General features: G+C 33.4%; 3 protein-coding genes across 3 annotated transcripts; 2 read left to right on the top strand and 1 right to left on the bottom strand.

Annotated features, from left to right (window-relative positions):
- The first annotated feature begins 3,044 nt into the window (after positions 1-3,044).
- Positions 3,045-4,590, top strand: LOC133287793 (ankyrin repeat-containing protein BDA1-like). Its single transcript, XM_061485471.1, has 2 exons — positions 3,045-3,653; positions 3,796-4,590. The coding sequence occupies exons 1-2, from the start codon at positions 3,045-3,047 to the stop codon at positions 4,588-4,590; spliced, it is 1,404 nt and encodes a 467-aa protein (XP_061341455.1).
- Positions 4,591-8,066: 3,476 nt separating this feature from the next.
- LOC133287792 (ankyrin repeat-containing protein BDA1-like) lies at positions 8,067-9,661 on the top strand. Its single transcript, XM_061485470.1, has 2 exons — positions 8,067-8,669; positions 8,831-9,661. Exons 1-2 carry the CDS (start codon positions 8,067-8,069, stop codon positions 9,659-9,661), a joined length of 1,434 nt encoding a protein of 477 aa, XP_061341454.1.
- A 1,011-nt stretch (positions 9,662-10,672) lies between these two features.
- On the bottom strand, positions 10,673-18,522 carry LOC133287835 (26S proteasome regulatory subunit 4 homolog A-like). The gene is made up of 6 exons (XM_061485519.1): positions 17,950-18,522; positions 16,437-16,682; positions 14,142-14,311; positions 13,770-13,986; positions 13,498-13,638; positions 10,673-10,933 (listed from the first exon to the last, which is right to left on the bottom strand). Exons 1-6 carry the CDS (start codon positions 18,430-18,432, stop codon positions 10,850-10,852), a joined length of 1,341 nt encoding a protein of 446 aa, XP_061341503.1. The 5' UTR covers positions 18,433-18,522; the 3' UTR covers positions 10,673-10,849.
- Positions 18,523-20,307: the final 1,785 nt, after the last annotated feature.

Below are 20,307 nucleotides of genomic sequence, written 5' to 3'. Positions count from 1 at the left end.
TTGTGTTTAAAAGGATGTAAGTTGTGTTATTTTAATTTTTTTTGCTCTATGTATTCCCAGTAGTACATAGATATAACAGGAAAAGTTGTTTTTTTCTCTCTCTTCTCATTCACATCAGTTGACGTGGAAAATTAAATTTTTTTTTTCATGTTATAAGTATGTACTATCGGAAGTATATAGAGTAAATAAACTAAAATAACACAACTTACATCCTTTTAAAATTAAGGGTACACACGAAACCCTTTATTTATTTATAAAATCTTATCTTACACTTTATTAAATAAATTTTATTATATAAATAACTAGGGAAGAGTTATATTTACAAACTTTTTGTTTACAAACTACGCTATCTTCTCCCGGGAGAACACTAGGTTACACTATATTCTCCAAGAGGTACATAGTGTAATTTGTAAAAATTTATAAAAAAAAAATTGTAAACGAATTATTCCCCAAATAACTATGTGAGATGTTAAATGTATTGACAACATCATAATATATTATTTGGATACAAACATAAAACTTATTTCCATTTCATCAATTTTTTGTAATATATGCATAGATATATACATTTGGATGTTAAAGCTTATAATGCATCATCCAAATGCCATAAATAAGATTAGAATAATTTTAAGGTGGGAATTGCTATAATATCCATACACTCTTCTTATAGTATATAGGATAAATTGTTAAGTATTTATTTTTTATTGATTTCATTAAAAAATACTAAAAAGACTATTAAATGTAATATATAATGAATAAAATGATTGACGAAGCCATCCAAATTATTTTTCTTGAGATAATGATTGAAAGACATTCGTTAATTAGTTGAAGTGAGACAAAGCATTTACAGCTAGGGTTGGCAACATGGGTCAACCCGATCCGATTTAACTCAACTCGTATTCAACTCGAAAAAAATAACGAGTCAGAAAACTCAATCCCACCCGACCTGAGTCGGGTTAGGGTTGCCTCGTGGGTTGGCAAAAATAGCTCGCGAGTTGGCTCATTTTCATTCTATTTAAATGACCCTGTACTGTTAATGAACCAGTTATGTGGCTTCTATTAGCTTAAACAAAAGGTTACAAAATGAGAAATAAAAGCAAAATATTTTAGTTTCGAATTTTCTTCACAACAAATTTACATCAACATCCAGAAACAATCATAACCACTTGCTACCAAGTGAGTAAGATATTTGAACCAAACAGAATCAGCACGACCGAACAATATAGAAATGGTAGAGATGTGAGAAGATTAGGGACTTAGGTTTAGAGAAGGAAGAAAAATGATGACAACATATGTGTGAATTTTGTCCATTTTTTAATATTATATTTTGTATTTTTTATAAAAAAAACTCAACCTGCGAGTTGGCTCGTTTGACCCGCGGGTTGGCTCATTTTTTCACTAGTTGAAACGAGCCGAGTTGACTCGGGTTAGCAGCTCATTTTTTGTCAACTCAACCCGACTCATTTTTGACGAGTTACGAGCCAACCAAACAGGTTGACTCGTTTTTGCCTATACCCTATTTACAGATACAAAATAGACATATATATTCAAATATGTTATAGACATTGACAAAAATATCATGTACCTGCTTTTTTGCCGCGAACTATGCCTGTCTGAATCCCAAAAAAAAAAAAAAAAAATCCAAGATATGAATTTACTTGTGAATCCTCTACATATTACTGGCTTTATTTTATGAAATTTAAAATGTACTTGTGAATATACACATTGTTATGTGTTTATATAATCATATTACCCTTAAAATTATTAAAAAAATGTTAATTTATATATCTACTATTAATAAAAGAGAATAGAGTGACAACTTTTATTTTATAAAATTTAAAAGTATCTTTATTCAAATATTTTCAATTAATACAGTTGAGATCAGAATTCTAATAAAAAAATTAAAGGAATTGAAAATCTAGAAGGATTTTGAGAATGAAATAAAAAAAAATATCATGCAACCCTCTCAAATGTTGGGTAAATGCATATGAATGATTTTATTATATTTTTTAATTTTCCCCCTGCAAGAATTCTTTGGATTTTGAAACATGTATAATGCATAACGTTTTTTTGTTTTACTTTATGCTTAAATTCAACTTTCATTTTTTATTTGATTGATTGGGTGCAAGGATTGAACTCTAGATTGAATTGTTGAATGAAGGCACTTAAATAATTTTATTATATCTCTTAGCAATTGAAAAGAAGATTCCTTAATCTAATCTAACAACTTAATGAACATATAATATAATTCGATAAAAGAAAAAAGAGGGGTTAGGTGTGGAGGCCATATAGTAGAAGGAGCTTGCGGTTATAAACTTATTTTCTGTGATAGAATTAATTTATGATATCTTGTATCTCTTTGGATTTTATTTGTGCAATGAGAGGCTAAATTACCTTATTCTAGGAATAGGATGTAATCTTCTACTCCTTTGTGATGTGAATGATTGCATGATTTATTCGTACGTGTTAATATTAAATTACTTTTTCTTGATTCATTCCATTTGATTTTAGTATTTGCTTTATGTTACACGCCATATTTGTATTTTTTTAATGTATTATAAAAAGGATCTAAAGATAAAATCTAATGTTGAAAAATTAAAAGATTGAATTTAAGAATTATAACTTAGAAATAGGCTTAATCCAATCGTAGAACTTGACGTATTTCAATTAACATATTAAGTAAATATGAAGTTTAATTTTTACACATTTATTTGAACTGAATAATAAATAATGAAGTGAACTACAATAAATAAATCGCTTTCAAAAACATAATGAAATATTTACAAAAACATAATATACTTTCATCATAACAAGTTTTTTTTTTTTTTTTTTTGTGTGAAAAATATCGATATGCCGTCCTTTGTAAAATGCTCAAAGGAACCAAGTCAGTTTGACAGCAGGGATATTTAATCATAAGAATTCTCTTCTTTTTGTCTTTTTCTTCCATTCACTCATTGATTATATCATCAGTACTTGTTGAAGATTAAGATACAAAGATCAAGAGCATATCAATATTACTTGGTTTAATTTCCAAAATTCCTCTAATGGAGAATTCTGCATATCCAAATCTACAGGATGATAGAATGAGAGAACTTTATGAAGCATCATCAAATGGATGTGTAAGTACCTTAAACACACTGATCCAAAGGGACCCACTTATTCTGAGCAGAGTTTCACTCTTTCCCTTCATTGAAACCCCATTACACATAGCCTCTTCGCTTGGACATTTGGAGTTCTGTCAGGTTCTTCGTGACATAAAGCCCAGTTTAGCAAGTGAAGAGAACTCAGAAGGACGTTGCCCTCTTCATTTGGCTTCTGCTGAAGGGCACACTGAGATAGTGAAAGCTCTGTTGCTGACAAATCCAGAAGCTTGTTTGATCAGGGACAAAGATGACAAGCTTCCTCTCCACTATGCTGCAATGAGAGGACGCATAGGAACCATTAAGGAGTTGATAAGAGTGAGACCAGATTCCATTCGGGAGATAACAGAGAATGATGATGGTTCTATTCTACACTTATGCGTTCGGCATAACCATCTAGAGGCCTTGAAACTCTTAGTGGAATCAGTTAGAGGAGACAATCAATTCCTATCTACCAAAGACGGAGAGGATAACACTGTTCTTCATTTAGCAGTGAAACGCAGACAAATTAAGGTACTATTAACAATTTTTATTTTTTATAAGAATATAATTATGAAATGATGGAAAGACAACAGATTTTATATTGTTGTGTTATAAGTTAAATGAATAAGTGGTGGGGGTAAACAATAGTAACGGCTCATGTATAACTTTGCAGGTTATCAAATACTTGCTTTCACTATCTGCAATGAATAGTTTGAATGGGGAGGGTTTAACATCTTTGGACATGTTGGGAAGCTCCCCAAGAGATTCAATTAGCCTTAAAATTGAACATATTTTAACAGAAGCAGGGGTTCAAGGGTCTGCACAACAACCATTGCCGAACTCTGCACCAAGCAATCAACCTCAACAACCCAATAGATGGGACAAGTTAGAGAACTTCTGCACAAGGTATCTGATAAGCAAAGGTAATTGGATACATGAAAAGACACGTGAATATTTGATGGTGGCGGCCACCGTGATTGCCACCATGACTTTTCAGCCAGTGATTAGTCCACCGGGTGGTGTTTGGGCAGCTGATACAACAAGCGATAGTTACTCGTGCATTGAATATGGTTTCTGTGAAGCTGGCACTGCTGTTGTTGGTTATGCTTGGTCCCCTGACTTTCTAAAATTCATATTCCTCAACTCAGCTTCTTTCTTTTCGTCTCTCTGTGTTTTGCTGATTCTGATTAGCGGGTTTCCGCTTGATAATAAGGTCATAGTGTGGATATTGGCCGTTTTAATGATAGCTGCAGTCACGTGCATGCTCTTGACATACATGTGGGCATTGGGACTGGTGTGCCCTAATCATATATATTATAGAATTCGTGGTCTGGGTTATATTTTGATTGGGACATGGTCATTCTTACTTCTTCTTGTTTTTTTGATTCAAACATCTCGAATATTCTTCTGGGCAAGGTCACGGCGGCGACGGTCCTCAAAAAATGCTCCAGTGCTGAGTCAGATTTAGCTAACGCTGGAATTTGTGCTGCTTTACGACAGTCCCATAATGTGTACAACGGGAAAATTTCTTGTACACCCGTATTAATGTTTTGAAGAAATAGAAAGTGTAACAACAAATATTATAATTTAGATATCATTGGCTTTATTCTTGATAGTGCAGATAAGTTATCTAAATTCATTCCTAAAATAATGTTGTTATTTTGGGTTAAAAAATTATAATGAGAAAGCCTATTATAACTTTGAAATAAATTATAATTATTGATTTTTGTCTAAAACAATGTCGTTTTGGGTTTAATGTAGATAATTTATCTACATTGTCTGCAGTAAAGCGATCCCATCATTTATACACGTTTGTAACAACAAATATTATAATTTAGATATCTGATTCTTTCGGGATTTTATTGTGTGTAAATTTTTTTTAAAATACCATCCAAGAATACTATCCAGGGGTGGTATTTTAGGATTTCTATGGCAAGAAAAAATTTAATACAACTAAACATAGCATTAAGAAAATTAATCCAATATTCCCGGGAATATTTTAGTCTACCAAACACCTTTTTGGTAACATTCCCATAGAACTCATCTTCCCATCATTTTCCTGGAAATTGTGATTTTCGGATAAAAAAAATTCCTCCTCTGCCAAACGCCCCCTAAATAATTTTATTATATCTCTTAGCAATTGAAAAGAAGATTCCTTAATCTAATCTAACAACTTAGAGAAAAGTTATACTTATTACATTTTTTTTTACTATATCTTACTGTCAAATCTTAACAGTTGATTTTCCCCAATTTAACAATTATAATTTATTAAAATTTAATAATTAATTAATAAGTGTGATCCAATAAATTATAATTGTTAGATTGACGGAAATGATTAAGATTTGGTAATAAGAAAAAAAAATTAATAAGTATAACCTCTCCAACAACTTAAGGTACATGTACTATAATTAAAAACAAAAAACAAAAAGAAATGTGAGGTGGAGGCCATAGTAGAAGGAGCTTGCGATGATAAAAAAAGAAGAAGACAATTAGAGAGCTTCAAGGAAGAGACCATTGATCATGACAAGTAGAGCAAGTGTCTGGGAAAAATCTCAACAATATATTATGGCTTTTTTACCCTTATAATTCTTTATTAATAATTAATTACCAATTTGACTTTCATTATAAACTATTTTAAAAATTTAACCTCTTCAAAAGACATAACACCAATATGCCCATGTTTGACCGTTGACCACCAAGCCTACCCGGATACACCCCTCCCTACCCGGGTATTTTTTGAAAAAATTTGCCTACTCGGATAAGGAGGGGTGTACCCAGTATTGTTCTTTGCACCTAAAAAATTGCTTGAATTATTTATCCGGGTAAGAAAGAGTGTACCCGGATAATTCATGCGGTGGATGGATTGATTGTATGCATATATTGTCTGTTGTGAGTTAAAGTTGTAGTCCTCTCTTGAGGCGTTTTGTTGCTGAGCATGAAAGGAGTGAATCCAATGTTTAGATCAAGTTAATGTTTTCTAGGATTTCGTATGGGTAATTAGTTTTTTTACTGCTCGCCTAATGCGTAGTACTTTCAATCTTATGGTTAGTGTGAAAGATAAATTATACTAGAAATGATTTAACCAGTCCCATGAAAGGACTGCACATGAAAGCAATGGTTTGAAATCTTTGAAATTTTGATTGGATACAGACAATGTTATATAAAGTGACCCTATTGTCTTAATTACATATGTGGACTCACGCATGGATTACCCGGGTACACCCTTCCCTATTCGGGTAGGCAAAAATGTTCAAAAAAATATCCAGGTAGGGAGGAGTTTATCCGGATAGGCTTGGTGGTCAACGATCAAACAGGGACAGATTGATGTTATGTTTTTTGAGGAGGTTAAATTTTCGAAATAGTTTATAATGAAGGTCAAATTGGTAATTAATTATTAATAAAGAGTTATAAGGGTCAAAAAGCCATATATTATACTTTATCTTCTACTCCATTATTTTATGTGATAGAATTAATTCATGATATCTTGTATCTCTTTGGATTTTATTTGTGCAATGAAAGGCTAAATTACCTTATTCTAGGAATAGGATGTAATCTTCTACTCTTTTGTGATGAATGCTTACATGATTTGTTCTTGTTAATATGAAATTACTCTTTCTTGATTCATTCCATTTAATTTAAGTACCTGCTTTATGTTACTCGCCATTTTTGTATTGTTTAATGTATTAGAAAAAGGATCTAAAGATAGAATCTAATATTGAAAAATTAAAAGATTGAATTTAAGAATTATAACTTAGAAATAGGCTTAATCCAATATTAGAACTTGACGTATTTCAATTAATATATTAAGTAAATATTAAATTTAATTTTTACACATTTATTTGAACTCAAAAATAAATAATGAAGTGAACTAGAATGAATAAAGGGGCCCACCATTTAAAAAAAAAAAAACTAAAATAAAAGTTGAATCTATGGCATATGAAAAATTTATGACATAAGAAATATTTCTCCCATAAATAAATCACTTTCAAAAACATAATGAAATATTTAATAAAACATAATATATTTTCATCAGTACAAGTATTTTTTTCATATATACATAAGAAGGGCCAAAGCCCAAAGAAACAACGGCAAGAAACAAAAACAACGATAGAAAAAGTAGATAAGTTATCTGCAGTAAGCCTAATACTACGTCGTTTTGGGACGAAAATTATAGTGTTTTTAAAATTTTAATTTATTTCAGTGTTAATTTATAATTATAATTTTTTAATCTTTCAAACTAAAAATGTGATGTCGTTTTAAAAATAAATACAGATAACTTATATGTATTAAGTTCACGTTATATGATAAAACAAGGGAAATCATTTTCTTATGTAATAGGAGATAGTTTTCTCATGTTGTGAGACATCGAAATTCGTGCTATCTTTTTAGTTTTTTCTTCTTTTTTAATAAGTGGTGGGCCCCACCACTTATTGTGTCTATGACATGAGAGATGATATCTCATGTGACATGAGAAAAGAGAAGCCCTAAAACAAACAGCAAAATAGAAAAGACTAAACAGAAGGAGGAGCAGGATCTTCTCCAGGATCAAGGCTATCGACTACAATAAGAGGCAGCAGATTCTGATGAGGAAAAGAAAAAACAAAGAGGCCAAAGCTTTTGTTGATAATATCTTTAGCCAACAAGTCGGCATACATGTAGGAACATCGGCAAGAGAAACAGTCCAACCCTTGCTCAACCAAATCAAAGGAACCAAGCCAGCTTGACAGCTGGGATATTTAATCAAAAGAATTCTCTTCTTTTTGTCTTTTTCTTCCATACACTCGTTGATTATATCATCAGTACTAAAAAAAGAATTCTCTTCTATACACTGATAATTGATTATATATATATATATATATCATCAAAATTTGTTGTAGATTAACTTTTAAGATACAAAAACTAAGAGCATTAATATTACTTGGTTTAATTTCCAAAATTTCTCTAATGGAGGATTTTGCATATCTAATTCTAGAGGATAGAATGAGAAAACTCTATGACGCATCATTAAATGGATGTGTTAGTACCTTAAACACACTGAACCAAAGGGACCCTCTTATTCTGAGCAGAGTTCTCTATCCCTCCACTGATACCTCATTACACATAGCCTCTTTGCTTGGACATTTGGAGTTCTGTCATGCTCTTCTTGAAATAAATCCCGATTTAGCAATTGAAGTGAACTCAGAAGGACGATGCCCTCTTCATCTCGCTTCTGATAAAGGGCACACTGAGATCGTGAAATTTCTGTGGCAGAAAAATCCAGAAACTTGTTTGATTAGGGACAAAGATGACAAGCTTCCTCTCCATTATGCTGCAATGAGAGGACGCATTGGAACCATTAATGAGTTGTTAAATGCGAAACCAGACTCCATTTGGGAGATGACAGAGAAGGATGATGGTTCAATTCTACACTTGTGCGTTCGGTATAACCATCTAGAGGCCTTGAAACTCTTAGTGGAATCAGTTAGAGAAGATAATCAATTTCTATCTGCCAAAGACAAAGAGGATAATACCATTCTTCATTTAGCAGTGAAACGCAGACACATTAAGGTAATATTTACAATTTCTTTTTATAAGAATATAATAATTATGGCATGATGAAAGATAATTTTAGACAATAAATTTAATACTGTTGTGTAATTTGATAAATAAAATGAATAACTGGGAGGTAAATTAAACAACAGTAACACGGTTTTTATATAACTTTGCAGATCATCGAATACTTGCTTTCACTTTCTGAAATGAGTACAGGAAAGAATAGTTTGAATAGGGAGGGTTTAACATCTTTGGACATGTTGACGCGCTGCCCAAGAGATTCTATCAGCCTTAGAATTGAACATATGTTAACAGAAGCAGGGGTTCAAAGGTTTGCACAACAACCATTGCCGAACTCTGCACCAAGCAATGAACCTCAACAAAACATAGAAAATGAACCCAATAGATGCAAGAAGTGGTTGGACAAGTTCGAGAACTTCTGCACAAGGTATCTGATAAGCAAAGGTAATTGGATAGATAAAAAGACACGTGAATATTTGATGGTGGCGGCCACTGTGATTGCCACCATGACTTTTCAGTCAGTGATTAGTCCACCTGGTGGTGTTTGGCAAGCTGATACAACAACCGATGGTTTCGCCTGCATTGAATATGGTTTCTGTGAAGCTGGCACTGCTGTTTTGGGTTATGCTCAGTCCCCTGACTTTCTAAAATTCATTTTCTTCAACTCAGCTTCTTTCTTTTCGTCTCTTTGTGTTTTGCTGATTTTGATTAGCGGGTTTCCGCTTGATAATAAGGCCATAATGTGGATCTTGGCCGTTTTAATGATCGCTGCAGTCACGTGCATGCTGCTCACATACATGTGGGCACTGGGATTGGCGAGCCCTGAACATATTTACTATAAAATTCGTGGTCTGGGTTATATTTTGGTTGGGACATGGTCATTCTTACTTGTGGCTGTTGCCTTGATTCAAACATTTCGAATAGTCTTCTGGGCAAGGTCACGGCGACGGTCCTCAAGAAATGCTCCAGTGCTGAGTCAGAATTAGCTAACGTTGGAATTTGTTGCTTTACGACATGCAGTCCCATAGTGTGTTCAACACGAAAATTCTTGTGTACCCGTATTAATGTTCTCAATAAATAACAAGTGTGGCTACAAATATTATAATTTAGACAACATTTATACGCCGAACATCACACTTTTGTATTCTGTCAGTGGTTATGAGCCTACAACATTTAATTGCCTTTTAAATCGTGTGTTACTATTTGATTAGTTTAGTTTTTTATCATTTAATTTCTGTTAATTTTTTATCTTAGTTTTTTATACACTTTTGTATTGGTTTTCTCATGCTTAAGTTTTTTTCCTTGTATAAAAAATGTGTTAAGGGAACGAACCGGAACAGTGGTAAAACTGTTCCTTCATAACATAAAAGATCATGAGTTCGAATCCAGGAAACAGCCTCTTTGCAATTATGCAAGGAATGATTTTTATTTTTTTAACTTTGAACTAGTAAAAAAGAGAAATTAAAAGTTTACTTTTTCTCTCTCTGAGACAACAAAAGCTTTGATCGGATCATCTGGTCTGAAGACCAAAAGGTAACGGATTATGCAGTTTCTCAATCCAACAGATCATATTTTCAGTTTTTAAAAATTACTTCTTCTAGATTTAAACAATTTTCGTAGTTGGAACTGAATGCAGTTATTTAAAAAATGTAGATAATCTTGCATGTCGAAGCATGTTCATGTCAAGGTACTTGCAATTCCTAGGCATAGCATTAACGACAGTCGATTGGCGTTAGTGGTGGGTGATAGCCACTGTGATTTCTGCTTTTGTTTATTTTGAATTATTTTATTAACTGCTACAGGCTAACCTGGTGGATTTAAAAGAATATGAACTGTTGATCTAAGTTGCACCGCTAATAACATTTACAGCAAATTTAGCATTAGACGAATTATGTCCATTAATTAAGCCATCAGATCAGACGACAATTAGCCTATTGTATAACTAGGAAGGCAAGTCAGAAATAATCTTAAAAGGTAATTAGTTAATATCATGATCATGGAAAATTGTCCTAGATCTTTGAAATTAAAGAAAATTATACTGAACTTTAGTCGAGATTATAATCCCATTTTAACATACATAATTCAAAACACAAACGAATAACATCTGCTCACAGAACAATAGGAAAGCGACCGTAACAAAGGAAAGACGGCCAGGTATAACTGAGGATGATATATCACATATACAGTCCTTCTGGCACCCCTTCTTTCTTCTTGAACATAACTTTATCCTTTGCCTTCTTAAAGTCGGCATGCGTCACCTGAGGAACAAAGATAAAAACATTTGGGTATTGAGGAGGGGAAAAACACGCATATACACATCCCTCAAATAATAAGGTAAAAACAAAATAGAATTTACTTACAAAAAAAAATAGAATATAGAAAATCGCATACCAAAAAGCAGAAGACCTTGACCCGTAAAATAGAAATCACGTCAAAATAGAGTAAAATTTGGCCCAATGAAATGCAAAGTAAGATCATGCATATCTACAAAAGCAAGCTTGGTGCTTCCAACATACACCAATGAAATTTTCACCACGTGATTCTAAATCAAAAAATTTGCTGACTTGACCTAAATAAATTATATTTCTTGACTTTCATTGGCACATTTCTTTTGCTCCAGTATTAAAAGCAAATTGACAGATTCGATTCACTGAAATCCTGCTCTAGTAAAGAAGATAGTAGGAACAGTAATATCGAGTCTAGATTATTTGTAATAGAGGGAAAAGTGGAAACAGCCAAGAAATTGTATTTTATTTCTTTATTCTCAGGGGCAGGGAATAACAGGTGGCCTTCATCCACCAATACTTACTGGTTTTTACTTTTGCTTTTTAGGACCCGTTTGGTGGACTGGATAGGTTAGGAATGGATATGATAAGAGGACCCGATAAAAGTAGGATAAGATATATGACCGATAAGCTAATATCTTCTCCTGTGTTTGATGTGCACTAGATAAGCAAGCGGTGATCGGTGGCGGTTGTGGTGATTAACTGATGGCTATGGCGGTGGCCAATGGTGACGACAACAGTGGTGGTGGTTGGTGCGATGGTGGCAGGTGGAAGTGGTGGTGTCGGAGCCAGTAGTGACAAGTGAAAATTATAGGGGGCTAATGGGCAGTGGTGGTAGCCGATGACAATAGTGGTAGCTAATAGCTCATGGTGATAATCGGTGGCGATGATAATGGCAATAATGGGTGGTAGAGGTGGCCGATTGCTGGCAGCAGTGGTTGGTTGGTGGCAAGGGTTGACCCTCACATGCCCACCAAAATTTGTAGGATAACAACATTGAGCTATATTTGGAATTAGAGGGATGTGACATTTGCTATCTTATTCTATCCATTCCTAACCCAAGTTTCCCCTTAGAATAGCTTATCCTACTTCAGACAAGATAAAATGAGCCAGGATAAACTTATCATATCCTATTGGTTCACCAAGCAATGGATAATAAGAGTAGGATATGATAGCCTATCCCATCCTGTCCTCTTTATCCTGACCACCAAACGAGCCCTTATAGTATTTAAGGTGTTAAGATGGCATTCACAGATTTCTAAATATAACAAATCTAGTTTAACACAACACAAAAAATTAAAACCATAATGGCAGCATCGAGTGGCCATCCCCAAAAGCACTATGGCAGGATAAGAGGATAAAGGGATGATTACTATGCCAAAAATACAGATAGAATGCATATAATTTATACTACACATAAATTCTGAAAAATAAAAATTTAAAGACAATCATTATTAATCTAAGGCATAACTAAACAAATTAGTAACAAAGGAGTCATCAACTTTAACTCACGTCAAATCAACCACACCTTTACAATATATATATATATATATAGGGAAAAGTGTTTGTCATTTTAAATGACACAACTTACATCCTTTCACTCTCACAAAGAGGTGAGACCCACACCTTTATTTTTTTTTGTCCACTCTCTCTCCTCCTTTATCTATCTCTTTCTCTCACTTAAAATGACACAACTTTACATCCTTTAAAATGACACACACTTTACCCATATATATATATATATATAAATGAAGTGAAAATAGAGATAGAAAAAAAAAACACTGATTAAACGGGAAAATAATTAAATAAATAAAGAAAGAAATTATGTAAGAAGTTCTGAGATAAAAACACTGATTGGGACAATTATATCATACCACAAGGAATGTGAACAGGGGATAAGAAAACCAGAGCACGGAAGAGGAAAACAGAAACACAGGAAAGGAAGGACAGGGACCGCAAATTGAAGTTCAGACCTTGGCCAGAAAATGCATGGCTGGCCAGAAGGGCAACAGAAAACATGTGGACTGAAAATTGAGGGGAGGGGCAACTGGGTTTTGTCCAAGGTAAAAAGGGTTTCTAACCATAAAATGGTTCTGAAGTAACACTAAAAAATGGCTTACTAATGGAAGAAGGATGGGACTGAATCAGATCAACACCACTTGTTGGTCAGCTACTGTCCACGCGGCGCTGAGTTCCTTGTAGTAGCCGGTAGGTGTGATGCTCCACCACAGCACGACAGCGGCACTATGATTGGCTACTCTGATACTGTGTGTGTGTACTTTCTCTCTAAATAAGATAGATTTAAGGGGATTCTTTTCCAATTCCATTTCCTAAAAAATTTTCTAGCATCTCAACCCTCTCCAATTTTTTCCTGCCACTTTCATTCACAATTAGGCTGAGAAAGTTTGGTATCTCATAAAATTGTGCTTATCAGCACTACTCATAATTCAAACAACAACTAGGTACCATAACAAATTTCCACAGGATCACATTGTTTTGGCCAATAATTGTACAAAAATATAGAAGTTACTTCTAACCTTCATACGGCGTTCTCGGAGAGCAAGCAAACCAGCTTCAGTACATATTGCTTTTATATCAGCTCCAGAGAACTCATCCTTAGTCATAACAAATTCTTCTAAGTTGACATCATCAGCTAATGTCATCCTTGATGTGTGTATCTAAATTTCATAATTATAAGACCTTTTAGTTATACGATTAAGCACAATATGCATATTAAGAATTTAAGATATCACAGTGAATAGGAAAAACATAATCTGGAGTGTTGTTTTTACCAATTAGTCATGCCTACCTGGAAAATACGTCTCCTTGTTTTGATATCAGGGAGAGGAAATTCAATCTTCCTGTCTATTCGACCAGGTCGCAGCAAAGCTGGATCAAGGCTTTCAATTCTGTTGGTTGCAAGAATCACTTTTACATCACCTCTTGAATCAAAACCATCTAACTGATTCAACAACTCCAACATAGTCCTTTGAATCTCACGTTCTCCACCTGAGTGAGCATCGTACCTGCACAGCATACAAGAATATAATACTAAGAAGTGATCCAAGATATCACTCCTCCACCAGTCCCACACTACCCTCACAAAAACAACAAACCACATTCAAGAAAGGACAGAAAAATTCATACCACCCAGTAACTCCTAAAGTTGAGTTCAACTCACCTCTTTGTACCAACTGCATCAATTTCATCAATGAAGACAATAGAAGGGGAAAGATCATCAGCCACTCGAAAAAGTTCCCTCACAAGTTTTGGACCATCTCCCAAATATTTTTGTATCAATTCACTACCAACAACACGTAAGAATGTTGCTGATGTTGAGTTTGCCACAGCCTGAAAGCAAAAAGGTCTCTGTATTAGACCAAACTGATTTTGCAGAGTGTAGTACATCACAAGCAATGATAAAATCTTTAGAAGATACAGTAACACATGGCGCAATAAATGTGATTCATAACTACACACAAGTTGAACTGCAATTTTAGTAAAGATCATGTACTATCAGTGTTGTCAAATAGCTGCCATGGCATAGCGGAATTTGAAAAAAACAACATTAGACACCAACAGTGTTGCGGTTTGAGTGAAGGAAAATGGAAGCTGCTGCTACCAAGGCAACATGGCGGAACATGGCAAAAAGAGTGGGATCAGACTTTTTTTTCTTAACAGAAGCTTTTGTATTTAAAAGGGACTCAGAACACAACTTCTGCTACCAAGGCACCATGGCAGATCATGGCAAAAAGAGTGTGTTTGGACTTTTTTTTTTTTCTTAACAGAAGCTTTTGTATTTAAAAGGGGGACTCAGAACACAACTTCTGCAAAATCAAATAAACTCCACATCCACCATCTCAAGCAATTGTGACCTGTCCAGCCCATTTCAAGCACAAGAGCTCCATCTCCCACAATTGTGTGATCTCTATTTTTCTTAAGTAAACTCTCCGTCCATTTGTACCTTCTCTTTTTATGTTCTGTGCGTTTCTTTTTTCTGTTCTCCCTGTTTCTCTTTGTTCTCTCAGGCCATTAATTCCTCTTTGCTCCTCTCTCAGTCTGTGCTTCTAATTGCCCCTGCTCTCTCGCTTTCTTTCCATTTCTTCTCACTTCTCGGTTAGTTTCTACTTTGTTACGAAGCTTATGATATGATCCCTTAAGTTTGTCATACTTATTGGTGAAATTTATTCCCTACACATTTCTATTTTATTGTTCTCACATGTTATTAGTTATTCGAATTTATTATATTCAGAAGTTTTTTCAGTATATTTTTTCTTGTGTATATATATATATATATATATATATATACATGAATGAAGGAGGATTTTCTAAATTCAGTATAAGATTAAGAAATCCTACTCCTCATTTCAGCCGATGATTTCCGTGCATCTAACAGCTATAACTTATTTGGAAAAAATAATAAAAATATAACTCAATAAACTACAATCATCAGATGGACAGAAATCGACAACTGAGATAAGGAGTAAGACTTCTTAACCTTACACCGGATTCAAAAGAGAAAAATCACCCCCGGTTTTGTTAGGTGCTTTTTCTAAATGCAAACAATTACTTTTCAACTTGGTTTTAGAAGTGATTAAATGATGCCAAGCAGCTGTCAGTAATTAACAATTTGATATGAGATGTTCAAGGCTTCTACAATATCAATATAATAGTAGCCTAATGATCGGTTAACATGTGACAAACCACTGTTAAAACATGCACACTCCCACACAGGAAGGACCAAAACCACTTTGTTACATGCATCTCTGACAGCAATATAATATAAGCCACAGTTAACTGTTACATACTCACAGCGCAGATGCTGAGTGGCAGGAAAAACTTTCAGTTCATATCAAAGTATTTTTTCATATCTATGACATCTTTTTAGTATCAATTTCATCAATAATACGTTTTCATCTTAACAGCCAAAAGCAATTTTCTTTCATACATAGATTATGAAGAGCTAGAAGTCCAAAACAGAAGTTTTACAAAGTGTCCTCCAGTACCCATAAAGCCACTGACTAATAGCTAACAAATAACAGAATTTCAGGAAAGTAACATGATAGTTAATGCAGATTGCAGACAAAGACAATTAAAAAATACTTTGTATTCCACAAACCATACAAATCAGACAATCACACAAATCTATTTTTGTGCAAGTAGACATGAGAAATCTTAAGGTGTTAGGATGGCATATGCATTCATAGATTTCTTAATATAACTCTTGTTGAACACATACAAAAAATTAAAACCACATTAGTCAATCCCAGATATGAGCGCAGAACGGTTACAGCACGAATGCAGATAGCAGGATGGTTGCTATATTGAAGATAACAGATAGAATGCAAATAATTTATACTTCACACATGTTGTGAAGCATGCACAACTTAAAGGAAAAGAGAGTCAACGGAGAAAACGAAAAACATAAGATGTTGAAATTTATTCCAACGCCCAATAAGAAACACATAATGCACACCTTTGCAAGTAACGTCTTCCCAGTTCCAGGTTCTCCATATAAAATGACCCCCTTAGGAGGCTTGATACCAATGTCTTCATACAGTTCAGGATGTATCAGGGGAAGCTCAACTGCTTCTTTAATTTCCTGTATCTGGGCATCTAAACCACCAATGTCAGCATATGATTCCAAAGGAGCCTTCTCAACCTTCATGACGGAGACCATTGGATCAACTTCATCTTGAAGCAGCCCAACAACAGAAAGAACCTGGTAAAGAAACATATATGATAAGAACCATTATATCTCATGCATCTAATCATATCAACAGTACAAGAAGAGATTACTGACTTAATTACACGGACAACAATTCTTCCACCTCAGTGTCGCACTTGTTCCCAAAGAAAATATTTTTCAAAAAAAAAAATTCACTCGCAACTTTTCCCACCATCTAAAAATTTCATAGATAATGGTGCTTGTTAAAATGGTTTATAGATAAGTTGAGAAATGATTTCAGCTTGAGGGGGTAATATCATGTCAATTTAGAGATGCATAGCTATTGATAAAGAGAAACACATTAAACTCATTCTTAAACACAATCAACAATCGTCAGAGTTAGTACATAAGGTATGCCAAATGACATTCAATCATTCATTTCTCTCGCCAAACAACCCAGAATTTATTATATATTTGTCCCTCCATGAACTATACACATGTCTCTAAAGTCTGGACTATTGTGAGAAAAAAGCACACTAAAATATTTTTAAAATTCATAACCCCACCCCCCAACAAAAAAAAAAACACAAATTGTATCCATTACATTTCAACAAGCACCATTGTCTATGAATCTTTTAGTACTTGTTAATACAATATCATCATATAAAAAATTATTAAATGTGTTAAGAGTTCAAGATATAGTCAAATTATTAAATCTTTGACTAACTTATTTTGTTTTCAAAACAGTTTACAATCAAAACCTTAATGAGACAGCCTTTGATAAAAAATTGATTTTTCCCTAAACATTAATCAAAACCAAACATGTGCCTAGACAAGTCTTGTACCCAGAGGTGCAATGTAGCAGTTCTTTCCCAGCTAAAGTTGCAATTGTATGTTTTAACTTATATACAACACACAACTCCACTCCACTCTTCACTTTCGATTCACTTTCATGCTATAACAGCGGCCAAATTATATGCAATGGAGGGTAAATAAGTTTCACTTGACTTTCAACCGTCCCACATTTATGTTGTGCCTAGCAAGAACGTAGTGATTTTCTTTCCAAATTTTCCACCTACGTAATAATCAAAACCAACTTTCATGTGTCTGTACAAGTTCATTTAATCGTACTACAGCATAATATCTTTAACCTCCACCAATTCAGTCTAAAATCTTAAAACCCGAACCATTCGCCCAACAACAATATCTAATTTATCCACTAAACCCTAGACCTAAAATTTATCATAAGCTTCAGGTATTAAATCAAAACGCGAAACAAAAAATTTAAAAAAAAAATTAACAAATTAGCAGCAAAACCTACCTTGTTATGCATCAAAATTGCACATCCAGGCTCGAGCTGATCCTTATCAACAAAAGACAAGATGCCAACATAGTACTCAGGCCCCACCGAAGAAGAAACAATGGCGTGGTTCTCGTCGATGAGCTCTTCGAGGTTACCAACGCTCATAGGCGAACCCCTAAGGTCATCGACCTTGGATCTGTCTTCCTCGGCCTTCTCCTCCTGGGGCTTGAGTCGCTCCTGGTTCGCCACGAACTCCTCCTCCATCAACAGGTAGTCCTTGATTCGCTCCAGTTTTAGCAACCTCAGCTTGCACTTCGACAGCGGCGTCACCGTCGGCAACCGAGCCGCCGCTTCCGGACCCTTCTGCTTCCGCTGCTTGCGGCCCACACGTGCCGGCGGCGCCGCTGGCTCAAACTTCTTGTCCTTCTTGTCGCTTCCGTCGGGTTTCCGGTCCCCCGGAAGACCTTGCCGGTTCAAACCACCGGGAGTACCTTGTCCCATTCTTTAGGATTCGTAATCGCGATACTCAAAGTTGAGAGAGAAAATCGAGAATGTTAGAATAATACGATTTACTTGGCTTTGTGCTCAAGTTAAACCGGCGATGGAGAAAGCGCTTTTTTATTTCTTTTTATTGAGCCCATTCATTCAACTTTATATCACAAGTTTCAAATGGGCCTTCTATTTTTGCATACTGACACTCCCAGGTCCAGCCCAGTAAAGGGATTTTTATTTTTATTTTGGGTATCCTAATATAGGGAATTTTTAAATCCAGTGTCTGTTATGCAATTATATCTTTGTTCTTCGAATTTATATATGCATTCGAATTAATCCCTAGATTTACAAAATTAATATCAAGTGAGTCTTTCTTGGAGACTAAATGAATTGAAAAAATTAAAGTGCTATGAATTTTATAAATTAGGATTAAACTACATACATAAATCAATTTAAGAATTAAATTGAAAATATAAAATAATTCAAACACCTGAGTTGCTAATCTACACCTCTCAGTCAACAGTTCGCTCCTTAAGCACAACCCATTTACCAACTATATCATCCGTTGGATTAAATGCTTGTCATTTTAAATGATATAATTCTTTTGGGTTAAATGCTTGTCATTTTAAATGATATATTTTTTTGTCATTTTAAGCGAAACGAAAATATTTTAGTGTATATTAATTGAAATTTTATATTCTATCTGCTCCATAATATTTTCTATTTCTCTTTTCTCCTAATCTTGAGAGAGAAGAGAAAATGTAAAAGGTTAATAAATAAATGGTTTGTTTTTTCTAAAGTTATTTTAGAAAATTTTGTTTAATGTTCATCAACGACGTTGTTTTGAAACAAAAATCATGGTGTGTTTGTAATTTTAATTTATTTCAGGGTTATAATAGTCTTTATCATTTTAAATTTTTAACCTTTCAACCCAAAATTACATTATTTTGGTGAACATTAGACAAATTTTTCTATAATAATTTTAAAAAAATTATTCCCATAAATAAATACCAAAATATAGGTTTTTTAATTTAAAATGATACAAAATTATATACTTTAAAATAACAAATATTTTCTCTTTATTTAAATAATTATAAAATTGTTGGCCTAGGCCTATACAAGTTATTCAGGGTAGTCTTTTAGTTTTATTATTTATTTATTCATATAATTAAAGTGAAAATATTAATTTAATTAATTGTTTGTTTAACTTATACTAAAAAACATAAATTAATTTATAATAAATGTTTTAAAATAATTATTACTAAGATATATATATATATATATATATATATATATATCCGGATATTTATTTTAAATTAATATTTATGTGAATTAAAAAAAGAAAAATATAATTTTTTGGTGTGGAATTATGATAATTTTTTTTTATTTTTTTTGTAAACAGAATTATGATAATTTTTAACTATTGAGTTAAGTTGGAAAAAAAATATTGTTAGTTCAATCCACATATTTTATCAGATTATATTATTTTAACATTGTTAGCTCAACCCGTGGATTATATCTTGTTGACTGATGCGGTTATCCGCTTTAATCTACCTTTTTCAACCTTAAGTTTGCATTTTTTTTTTTTAATTCTATAAAAGGCCAGCAAGAAAAATTACATGCCAAGATAGACAGATATTAAAAACATATTTGGCACCTTTTTTTAAATTAAAAATTATTTTTAAGTTAAAGTTAAAATAAAGTTACAAACTGTTTGATTATTATATAAAAAATTTAGTTTAAAAATTATTAAAAAGTTATTTCTTTCAAAAAATAATATGTTCATTTCAAAAAAAAACTGATATAACTTAAAAAAAATTATTTCTAAGAGCTTTTAGCTTCTAATTTTTTTTCATTATAAAAAATGTTTTTTTAGTTATAAGA

The sequence above is a fragment of the Gastrolobium bilobum genome, unplaced genomic scaffold, assembly GCF_033153095.1.
Source record: "Gastrolobium bilobum isolate Gb01-03AN ecotype WA unplaced genomic scaffold, APGP_CSIRO_Gbil_v1 utg7986, whole genome shotgun sequence".
NCBI lineage: Eukaryota > Viridiplantae > Streptophyta > Magnoliopsida > Fabales > Fabaceae > Gastrolobium > Gastrolobium bilobum.
This window is presented reverse-complemented; position numbering and strand designations above follow the sequence as displayed.

What these genes read in the sequence shown, in the direction of transcription:
- LOC133287792 (XM_061485470.1), top strand. Translation starts at nt 8,067, where the DNA reads ATGGAGGATTTTGCATATCTAATTCTAGAGGATAGAATGAGAAAACTC. An exon ending in TGAAACGCAGACACATTAAG is followed by an intron (nt 8,670 to 8,830) that starts GTAATATTTACA and finishes ATAACTTTGCAG; the next exon opens with ATCATCGAATACTTGCTTTC.
- LOC133287793 (XM_061485471.1), top strand. Translation starts at nt 3,045, where the DNA reads ATGGAGAATTCTGCATATCCAAATCTACAGGATGATAGAATGAGAGAA. An exon ending in TGAAACGCAGACAAATTAAG is followed by an intron (nt 3,654 to 3,795) that starts GTACTATTAACA and finishes ATAACTTTGCAG; the next exon opens with GTTATCAAATACTTGCTTTC.
- LOC133287835 (XM_061485519.1), bottom strand. Translation starts at nt 18,432, where the DNA reads ATGGGACAAGGTACTCCCGGTGGTTTGAACCGGCAAGGTCTTCCGGGG. An exon ending in GATGCAGTTGGTACAAAGAG is followed by an intron (nt 13,987 to 14,141) that starts GTGAGTTGAACT and finishes TATGCTGTGCAG; the next exon opens with GTACGATGCTCACTCAGGTG. An exon ending in TCCGAGAACGCCGTATGAAG is followed by an intron (nt 10,934 to 13,497) that starts GTTAGAAGTAAC and finishes TTTGTTCCTCAG; the next exon opens with GTGACGCATGCCGACTTTAA.